Source organism: Sardina pilchardus, chromosome 4 (genome assembly GCF_963854185.1).
Source record: "Sardina pilchardus chromosome 4, fSarPil1.1, whole genome shotgun sequence".
NCBI classification, from domain to species: domain Eukaryota; kingdom Metazoa; phylum Chordata; class Actinopteri; order Clupeiformes; family Clupeidae; genus Sardina; species Sardina pilchardus.
This window is the reverse complement of record NC_084997.1, coordinates 4,884,687-4,895,755: the sequence shown is the minus strand read 5'-3', so window position 1 is coordinate 4,895,755 and position 11,069 is coordinate 4,884,687. Positions and strand designations below refer to the sequence as shown.

Here is an 11,069-nt window from a genome sequence, read left to right as displayed (position 1 = left end):
TTGTGAGTTATTTCATGATGGAAAATGTTGTAATACATATTCCTGTTGTTTTTGTTGTCATCACAAGGCTCTCTCATGATGGTCTTGGTTTTGCTTTCATTGTTAATAGTCATGATGACAGGACCATGGGTATACAGCATGGTTTTCACATAACTGATCGTCTTGTGACTGGCCAAACTTCCCCCAGGCCTCTCATCCTTTAAAGCACTCTCTTGCTCTTCTCCTTTTTCACCTGTGAAACAAACTCATCTGTGAGGAGAAGTCTTACAATTGCCTTTTGGATTCTCGGCTAAAACAGGTGGTGCAGATTATTCTCTATTGTGATTAAAACCTTTCATCTCAAATCTGGAATACTGTGATTTTGGAGGAAATACATGTGGTGACACAGACCATAGTGCTGATTGGGAAAACAGGAAATATCATCACATCTCTGATGGATAAAGACAGAGACATTCACAGAATGACATCTTAAATTCTCAGCCTCGGAAAGCTGCCACATCAAGAGTCACAATGACAGGTGAGACTATTCTGCCTGCTGGGGAAATTTGTTGTTTTCAATAATATAATGTGATGATAAATTAAAACCTAGTAGCAGGTATTATAGAAGAATAATTTATTCTAATTCTAACTGTAATCAGATTAGAATATGATTTATTGATGTCTAATATGACAAATTTAACAAATTATGCTGAAGCATTTTCATAATGAAATGTGATTGCCCTCTGACGGTTCTCTGCTCATACTGTATAATAAGGTCAGTCAATAATTAGTAATGAGCATGGATGAGCCTTTGCACTTTAAGCCTTCTTGTGTGACAGCAGAGTGCGACTTGTTTTGACCAGTATCATTTGTTATTATTGATATTATTACTTTGTTAATTTGTTGTTTTTTGGTATGTTAAAAATGCTTCTGAATATAATTATACTGCACTGTTGATTTAAAATGTATTACGTGAGAAGGCGGACATCCTAGGTTTAGAAAGTAAAAGTCCTGCCAAGTATTTGGTCCAACCATTTAGTAAACCTGTTCATCCTAATTCGCAGCCAGGTAGATCAGATAATTGGTGATATCACCTGTGTTGAGTGCACAGGTAGGAAGGACATATGGCAGGACTTTTACTTCATGAAGCCGGGATGTCCGCCTCTGATTATGTATCAGCCATCAATTACTTTTTTGGTGCTGTGAAATATATCCAACTGAAGTTCAGATAAAGTGATGATTCACATAAACATGAGTGACACAAAATTGGTCAAGATGTGTGATTATAAGAAGTACTTTTAAGTACATAAAAAATGTTTATACTTTCACTGTATAAACATTTACAATAATATTTAAAGCTACTGATTTGACTGTCCATGTGAAATACTAGCTGTTTATTTGTACATATAAATAAGATTTTGTAAAATGTAGGCTTGTCTTTTATGCTGTACAAACAAATCCATCAATTGATTGTAAGGAGGAGGCAGAAATGTTCAGCATAAGTGGTTAACCATCTCTTCACTTCCCTCCTGCCATTCTCTTGGTTTCCTCTGTCCCCTGTTTCCCCATCACAGACCCAAACACTTCCTTCTCAATCGATGACTTCGATGACTTCTACAGTGAGTTCAATATCAGTGAGGAGCTGAACTACACCGACTCGTTCAACATCACAGGCTTTGAGGTGAATGAGCGGACACAGTTATGTGAACCTGTCGTCTACGCGTCCGTCGTGAACATCGTAGCATGTGTGTTCTACGTGCTCATCTTCGTGGCGGCCCTTCCCGGGAACCTCATCGTTGGGCTGGTGATCGGCTCGAAGAGGCGGGTCCTCTCTCCGTCGGACGTCTACCTGTTCCACCTGATGGTGGCCGACATCCTGCTGGCCCTGTGCCTGCCCTTCTACGCCACGTCAGTGGTGCGGGGCTGGCAGTTCGGTGACGCGGCGTGCAAGCTGATCAGCATGGTAAAGGAGGTGAGCTTCTACAGCAGCATCCTGTTCCTGGTGTGCATCAGCGTGGACCGCTACCAGGTCATCGTGCGCGCCATGGAGGTCCGCAAGGGGACGTGGCGCTGGGGCAGATGCCTCGTCTGCCTGAGCGTCTGGGCGCTGGGCCTGGTGCTTTCCCTCCCCGCCCTCTACAACGAGGCCTTTTCGCCGGCGTCCGGCGACACGACGTGCGCCGAGCACTACGACCCGGAGAGCGCCGACGAGTGGCGCCTGGCCACGCGCGTCCTGCGCCACCTGCTGGGCTTCCTGCTGCCGCTGGCCGCCATGCTGGGCTGCTACGGCGTGACGGTGGCGCGGCTGATGCGCACGCAGGGCTTCCGGCGCCAGCGGGCCATGCGCGTCATCGTGGCGGTGGTGGGCGCCTTCCTGCTCTGCTGGAGCCCCTACCACGTGGCCCTGATGGCCGACACGCTGCTGCGCACCAAGGCGCTGGCGCACGGATGCCGCGCGCGCACCGCCGTCGACGTGGCCATGTTCGCCACGCAGAGCCTGGGCCTGCTGCACTGCTGCATCAACCCGGTGCTCTACGCCTTCGTGGGCCAGAAGTTCCGCAGCAACCTCGCGCAGCTGCTCTACAAGAGCGGTGTGCTGGAGAGGGCCTCGGTCAGTCGGGCCAGCAGATCCACGTCCCAGACGTCAGACCACAACTCCACTGTCCTGTGAAGCTCCGTCCCAGCTCAGGGCTCAAGCAAACTGTAGTGAAGAGATAAATCATTTCCCCCCCTTTTTAAGCTGTTTTGAACCCTTAAACCCTATTCACCAAGATTTAAGAAGATTAGTTTCCTAAAACCTTACGCAACACTGCCATCTAGTGGTAACTGTAAGCCCCTACAAACACATCTCTGAAAACTGAAAGCATTAGGATTCACCATTTTTCTTACTAAGGATGTAATGGCAATCCATGCTGCTCTGTGCACATTGCCATTGGATATTATGATGTAGTGTAGCAGTTTAGTATGCATTTTTTTAAATGCAAGGTTGACACCTTTGAAAACATTCATTGATTTGTAAGGTGTAGGCAAGACAGGGCCATGTAATACAATAGGCAGTTTTTGTATATTTTATTGACCGTGTATCTTAATGAAGAAATGGTTACGCATTTCAATAGAAATAGGGAAGTCTAATGAGACGTCTGGAATGCACAACACACCTTAACAAGAGTCCATAGTATGTTTGAGAAACAGAACTGTTAATGTATATTCAGTTTTGCATTCAGCACTCAGCACTCAGATATAGAGAAAGAGAGAGAACCTGTTTCAAGACCTGTGGGGGCATGATGATATTGTTTTTCTGTGGTGGAGAGATTACATCTAGACCCATCCCACACAACATCTTCAGTTAATATGCTGTTCTCATGGCACTGAGGAAGCTCTTGCATCAGGACAAGATGTCAAACAAAAGACGCTAACCTGCAGATAACAAGCAGACTGCTGGCGTGCACCTAGCTGACGAACTGACCACAAGCAAGGAGAGAAGCTTTCACCTCAAGTCTGACTTGCCTCAACTCACGCCATCATAGAGCAGGTAAAGTTGAGAGTTGCCATCAGATAAAAGTTACTTTAAAAGATCTTGAAATGTTATGCCTATTTCCAGCCTCATAGATTTTACAGAGCAATTTCTGAAAACTAAACTGGGAAGAATTTAATAATTTATAGAATTCAAAGGCATTTGTGAATTTCAATCTTATGTGCAGTCTATGATTGGAATTCATGTTTAAACAATTCTAGTACTCTGACATTACACTGAATGCAATATATCACTATGTCAACCTTGTTTCTTAAAGAAGAGTAAGAGAGTAATTCTTTAAATCTAGAGATGATCTCATTTCCCAAACAGTTCTCAGTTTATAAAGCAGGGAACTGAGCACTAAAGAGTGATCATTCATGTGATTCATGTATCCATATTCAACATTTAGATACATAACATTACATAGTGTAATGTACATAGTCATTTGTTTATAGAGTGCAAAGGAATATATTTTTGGCCTTAATGTCAAAATGCTACTGCACCCTTTCTGAATGTATGTTTAATATGCTCACTTGTAAACATCTTAAAATGAGAATCTTAATGAATTGATAACGGTTAATGTGTTTTATTCATGAATGAAGTATACCGGTATATGAAAACCTACAGAGCAATATTCCCTGTGTGTTATAAGCTAATAGTAAATAAAATGTGAAATATGATATCAAATGTGCATAAAGCTGGAAACTGACCACTAATAATAAAAATAATGTGTTCATGTGCAACTTTTAGGATGTCAAGTGACATTAGCGACACGACCACACCTACCTTTGACTATGATGTTCTGGAGGGCTTCACTCCATGTGAGCGGCCCAGCTTGAACGGATTCGCCCTGATGATCACGTACTTCATCGTGTTTGTCCTGAGCCTGCTGGGCAACAGCGTGGTGGTGTTTGTCGTCTGCAGCATGGTCAACCGCCGCTCCAACACCGACGTCTACCTGATGCACCTGGCCGTGGCTGACCTCTTGTTCTCGCTCACCCTGCCCTTCTGGGCGGTCGCCCTCAACAGCGAGTGGATCTTTGGCAACTTCATGTGCAAGGTGCTCTCGGGCATCCAGGACACCGCCTTCTACAGCTGCGTCTTCCTCCTGGCCTGCATCAGCATCGACCGCTACCTGGCCATCGTCAAGGCCACGCAGGTGGTGTTGCGGCGCCGGCACCTGGTGCGGGTGGTGTGTGGCGTGGTGTGGCTGGCCGCCGTGATCCTCGCCCTGCCCATGGTGGTGCAGCGCGAGGCCTTCACGCCAGCGGGCCACCACACCGTGGTGTGCTTTGAGAACGTGACGGCCGAGAGCATGGACGACTGGCGCACGGGCATGCGGGTGGTGCGCCACACGCTGGGCTTCTTCCTGCCGCTGCTCGTCATGACCGTTTGCTACGGCTGCACCACCTGCACGCTCTTCCACGCCCGCAACGGCCAGAAGCACAAGGCCATGCGCGTCATCCTCGCGGTGGTGCTGGCCTTCATCGCCTGCTGGCTGCCCATCAACGTCACCAACGTGGTGGACACACTCATGCGCAGCCACATCCTTGTCGAGAAGTGCGACCGGCAGAACCAGCTGGACTTTGCGCTCCAGGTCACCCAGGTCCTGGCATTCCTGCACTGCGCCGTCAACCCCATCCTCTACGCCTTCATTGGGAAGAAGTTCCGCAATCAGTTCCTCCACTCTCTCTACCAAAAGGGTCTGATCGGAAAGGATTCAGTGGCCATGTTTAGGAAAGGCTCAGCTCAAAGCTCTTTGAGCTCCAGGGTCACTTCAATCACATTGTAAAATGTGTGTAAGCATTCCACATACTGTAGGTGACATTCAGTAATGGTCTGTGAACTGAAGTGTGACATCAGATATGTATGACGTTCACAATATGTTTTGGTATGCTGTATATAGCTTTAAAATGAAAGTTCGGTGCCAATTTCTTACCAGTCTGAAATATGTGCTTGCATGTGTGCTGTCATATAATGTTGTAGTAGTATGCAGATTCAATGTTTCAGTGTAAATTGTAAAATTGTTTACAGAATGGCAAGGACTGCTTTTTTGGGCTTAATGTCAAAATGCTACTGCACCCTCTCTGAATGTATGGTTAATGTGCTCAGATGTAAACTAAGGTTAATTTTTTTCATGAATAAAGTATATAAATGAAACTATACAGAGCAATATTTCCCATGTCTTATAAGCTGATAGCAAGTAAAATGTGAAATATGAAGACTTTCCATTCACAAGAGAATTTATTACAAACTCAAAAAGAAATCCAACAACCCATTAGATTCATCCGTACAGAAAGCACTCAGGTTGTTTTTGACAGGAAATCTGATCATAATCTACAAACACTTTCACAGAAGTGCTACTGGCGGTCATACCACATTTCTTGCCATTTTCCAATTAAATAGAGAAAAACATGTCATGAACACAGCTGTTTTAACAGGACTACTGGTTCCTTCATAGGAGCAAAATAATGCAAGCTTGCACAAGGACTCCCTTAGAAAGGTAACCACGGCTCTGTAGTACTAGGAGTGCTGCTAGATGAAACTTCCTCACTCATGGTGAAAGGCCTCAACGCGAGACTTATCTACCCTCAAGTTCCTCTCAGTCTGCTGTGTGGTTTCAACACCATTTCTCAGAACTGAAACAGAGGACGAGTGTTTTTTAAGCAGACACTTTTTCATGACTGAAAATCTAATTGATATGTCAAATGTCATGCAGTCATATGCAGATTAATACTGTCTGGCTAATACTTATAGTGTATAGATCATAATTATTACAGTTTTCACAATGGCTAAAACACATGTTTTTGAAATCCTCCATCCTTTTCTCAAAACTGTAGGCCTACACAAACCCCCAAACTGCATTCACAAGACATTATATACCTCTTGCAATCACCTTAAAACAGACTTACCTGTGCTCAAAACCACACAATGTCTTCAAATCATTCACAAAGCAGTCAAAATGAAAACACTACTGCACAGTCATTACACTAATCAAAGAATGGAGAAGACGTTGGCATTTTGCATTCATCACGTACACACTGTTGCTCAAAATCCAAAGCTCTGATCCTTGTACACAACAATACCCATTTAAAAATATATTCATTATTCACAATTCCCAATAAAACACAATTCAATAATTAATATATGCAAAGTACAAGCAACCAACAAGCCACTACTGTAGGTATGTGCAAATCACAAGCAACAATCAAAGCCACAATCAGTATAGATACAAGCAACAATCAAAGCCACAATCAGTATGTGCAAAATACAAGTAACTAACGAAGCCATAATCAATATGTGTGAAATACAAGCAACAAACAACACTCCATGAGCACAAATGCAAATAATTGCTAAGTGAGGCAGCATAAGACCACCACAGTCTGTAGATACTACACAGGACACAGCTAACTCTGACGGTAGGTAATAAGTATATTAATCAATTGGCACCTCTGATAATGCATTGCTAACGTCAGCATTGACTAGCCGTTATTATTTCCCAAACAATTCCTTAACCTACCTTTTCAATTCAATGAGCCACCTCCTCCATATGGCTCCACATAACGTTACTTTGCACAAACATTCATAACTTGTTTGTTCGACTGTCATAGGCTATTTGAAATGTCAATTTACACTAAGTAGCTTACAAGTAGGCTAAGTTAGCCAAACTGATGAATCTTTATCTGCAGGAGCAAATTAACAACACTGACTGTCTTCAAATTCTTCTCCGTTTTCAGCCGCCTCAATCTCCTATACAAATCCTTGTTTTATTTCGGACGTATTTCGGCTATAATGTTATTTAGCCTAGATTACAAACGCCGCTTCGTAGGTTTTTTTAGTGTTTAGGTGTATTTCTAGATTTTTTAAAGTGTAGCCTATCATCTTGTTATAATGACCTGATTATCGTTCATATTCATAATCATAGCCTTTGTTGTTGCCAGTTTACAGGCGATGTTTCACAATGCCCAGTATAGCCTAATAGTCGCGGGTGCGGGGCGGGGCGGATTGTCTAAATAGATACAGTGGTGCGGGTCGGGCTGGGTCGGGCCAAATTATTTCATAAAAGCGGGACCCGCGGGTTGAAAAAATACCCGACCCGCGCATCACTACCACACACAGGCATACATAACCCCGCATTCACACTGTCTCCGTCCGTCAACGGATCTCATTCACTTTGCATGGGGCGGACTCGAAATGCATTGTGGGTCCGTCCGTCGCTTCAGCTCCGTTGCCTCCGTCAAGAAAGTTGAGAAATGTTCAACTTTTCAGGCAGCGACGGATCCGTCAGCCAATCAGATCACGTGTATGCAAATACACATACGGCAGATCCAACCTCCGTGATCCGTTGACGGACGGAGACAGTGTGAATGCGGGGTAAGTAAGGGCGCTTACATACTCAACGCGAGCAACGCAAGCAAGGAACGTTACGCCGGTGATCCACTAGCACGCGATGCGAACTCCGCATCGCACTATCCCCATTCATTTCAATGAGAAGCGAATTCGCATCCCGCATAGCATTCTGGGTACGCGTTGCGTCGAGAGCTGTGGTTGCGGTGCGTCGGAAAAGTTCAGCAATCCCCAACTTTATGCAAATTAATCCGTCCATCGCGAGCACATCGCGAGGCGAGTATCCAATTGTAGAGCAGGTCGCTCCTGACGTTCAACAACATTGCATTTTCCAGCTTTACAGCCAGTAGCCTAAATCATTTGCCATCATATCAAACGAAAAACTGAATATTGGAGCGTGAACTTTTCCCTGTAGGCCCCTATGTATGATTGGACTCATAAAGGGACAGCATAATGTGCAATGAAGCACGGAGTTAGATAGCGGAGATTGTTGATGATGAGGGTGAGTAGGCTACTCTTTTGAAGTTGACGAAAGTAAACTGTTCATGTTCAGATTAGAATGCTAGCAATTTGGTTGTCAGTGGGAAATTGCACTGCTACCGCTACAGTTGGCCAATAATTTAGCTTTTGGTTCGCCGTACCTGTCCTGTTTCACCCAGTAAAAAGGGAACGCCTACCGAAGCGTCTACGGGGAGGGTAGCGTAGCAAATGAGTAGTGCGATGCGGAGTTCGCATCGCGTGCTAGTGGATCACCGGCGTTACGGTGGAGTCAGACGCTTGCGTCCGCCAACGGATGCCTCATTTTGTCACATTTCCATAAACGCGAACTGATTGGTTTGTCAGTGTTCGAAAATTTGCATACACGGAATTTCATTGGCTGGCGCTTGCGCGATCCGTCAAAAGTTGAACATTTCTCAACTTTTTAGCGGAGGCAACGTATCTCAGGCAACGCATCGGACCCACAATTCAGTGCGGCATGAAATGAAGTCCAGCCAATGTAAAGTGAATGGGAAAACAACGGACGAACGTTGGCCGACGCAAGCGTGTGACTGCGCCGTTAGCTACGCGAGTGACGGGCTCCCTTTCATAGTGCACACAGCGAACGCAAGTAACGCGAGCAATAGCAAAACGCAATACACCGCTCACGCAACAGGGGGTAGCACTGTATTATCCACATTCACATTATATATAGCCGATAATCATCAACACTCTGAACAATTTAACACCACTGGTATTGTTAAAAACATTGGACAATAATCTCTCTCTCCCATTTCAGCCTCTCGAGGAGGTCACGCAACATATTAACTTCACACACACACGTACACACAACGTTTAACATTATTGCCTACCGAAAATGTTCACTCGGTAATCCTATGCTTCATGAACTCACTCAACCATCTTGACTGCCAGTATTTATCGGTAGCTGGGTACAAATGTGGACATTTTCGTACTTTCATATAGTTTTTACTCTTTGCCCGCAATTGTATTCAAAGCTTCTTCTGTAAATATAACATATAGTTGAACTAATGAACAATTCTTGCAGTATCGCCCCCACCGACAACGCATGGTATTGCATGCTTCGGTGCGTCGCGTATCAAAAACTGGGATGACACATTTTGCTACGCATCGACGCATAACGGGGCAGTCACACGCTTGCGTCGGCCAACGTTCGTCCGTTGTTTTCCCATTCACTTTACATTGGCTGGACTTCATTTCATGCCGCACTGAATTGTGGGTCCGATGCGTTGCCTGAGATACGTTGCCTCCGCTAAAAAGTTGAGAAATGTTCAACTTTTGACGGATCGCGCAAGCGCCAGCCAATGAAATTCCGTGTATGCAAATTTTCGAACACTGACAAACCAATCAGTTAGTGTTTATGGAAATGTGACAAAATGAGGCATACGTTGGCGGACGGAGGCGTCTGACTGCACCGTAATGGCGGCCGAAGCGTAGCGATGCGTAGCCTCGCGGGCGCGTATGCGTAGCAATGCGTTGAGTATGTAAGCGCCCTAAGGGATAATCAACGACGCGCTGTGCGTTTCTAGGAAAACTAGATGTACCGCAAAGCGATACACAATATGACTGCCGCTCAGTCCTGCACATTCTCTCCGCAAATATCAATCACGCTTTTGTTTCCATCGCCTACTCCATCCCTACTGCAAATTTTATGTATGTAAACTGTGTGCGCTTGCTTTTGTGTATGAGTGCTTCTCTGTCTTTGAGTGTGTGTCTGCTTGTGTGTGTGTTTTATGTGTCTCTGTGTATATGTTCACTGTGTTCTCTGCCGTCACTGTCACTCCAATATCCGATAACACACACACACACACACACACACACAAGCGTGCACACAGACACACACTCGCACACACACACAGGCACACCCACAGAGAGAGAGAGAAAGAGAGAACACACACAGAATACACACAGATAACACAGCACACACACAGACACAGAGAGAGAGAGAGAGAAAGAAAGAGAACACACACAGAACATGCACATACACACATATACACACATGCAAACACACAGATGGACACACAGAAACGCACCCACACACACAGGCTATAATACAGCACACACACACTCACTTCTCAGCTCCGGTGGTCTCACAAAACGTACTCAAAGTGTGTGTGTGTGCACTGTGCATCTGTGCGTGTGTGTGTGTGAGGTGTGTGTAGGTGTGTGTGTGTAAGGGTGTATGTGTGCATGCGTGTGGGCGTGTTTGTGCATGTGTTTGTGTAATGTTTTATGTACATGTGTGTATGTAGTGGTGCGTGTGTGTGTAGGTATGCGTCTGTGTGTGTGTATTTATGTATGTGTGTGTGTGTGTGTGTGTGTGTGTGTGTGTTCCTGTATGTTTGTTGCACCCAGAGCAACCATTCTCTTTTAAAACATATATATTTGGAAACTAGTTGATTAAAGGTTTCTAATGGTGTCACTTATATGTTTCTAGGACAAAAACTAGTAGAGATTGAGATGTTTGGAACTGTTTTTCAAATCCCCAGGGGGGGATTTAGACTCCAGAGGGTTAATACCACCATCTACAGGCCGATGGGTTAACAGTCCTGAATGTACACATAAATCCATTTATTTTATAGCCCCCCATGGATGAAATTCCACAAAACTTGGCATACTCCCAGAGGGTGTCAGGTTAATCATACACATGAAATTTGGTGCAGTTCATAACATCTCATCTGAAGATAGGGGCAATTAAAGCAATATTACTTTG

General features: G+C 44.7%; 2 protein-coding genes across 2 annotated transcripts; both read left to right on the top strand.

Annotated features, from left to right (window-relative positions):
- Window positions 1-246: 246 nt before the first annotated feature.
- Window positions 247-3,042, top strand: LOC134078102 (C-X-C chemokine receptor type 1). The gene is made up of 2 exons (XM_062533772.1): window positions 247-517; window positions 1,554-3,042. Exons 1-2 carry the CDS (start codon window positions 511-513, stop codon window positions 2,648-2,650), a joined length of 1,104 nt encoding a protein of 367 aa, XP_062389756.1. The 5' UTR covers window positions 247-510; the 3' UTR covers window positions 2,651-3,042.
- Window positions 3,043-3,224: 182 nt separating this feature from the next.
- cxcr2 (chemokine (C-X-C motif) receptor 2) lies at window positions 3,225-5,650 on the top strand. Its single transcript, XM_062533773.1, has 2 exons — window positions 3,225-3,511; window positions 4,244-5,650. The coding sequence occupies exon 2, from the start codon at window positions 4,245-4,247 to the stop codon at window positions 5,283-5,285; it is 1,041 nt and encodes a 346-aa protein (XP_062389757.1). The 5' UTR covers window positions 3,225-3,511; window position 4,244; the 3' UTR covers window positions 5,286-5,650.
- Window positions 5,651-11,069: the final 5,419 nt, after the last annotated feature.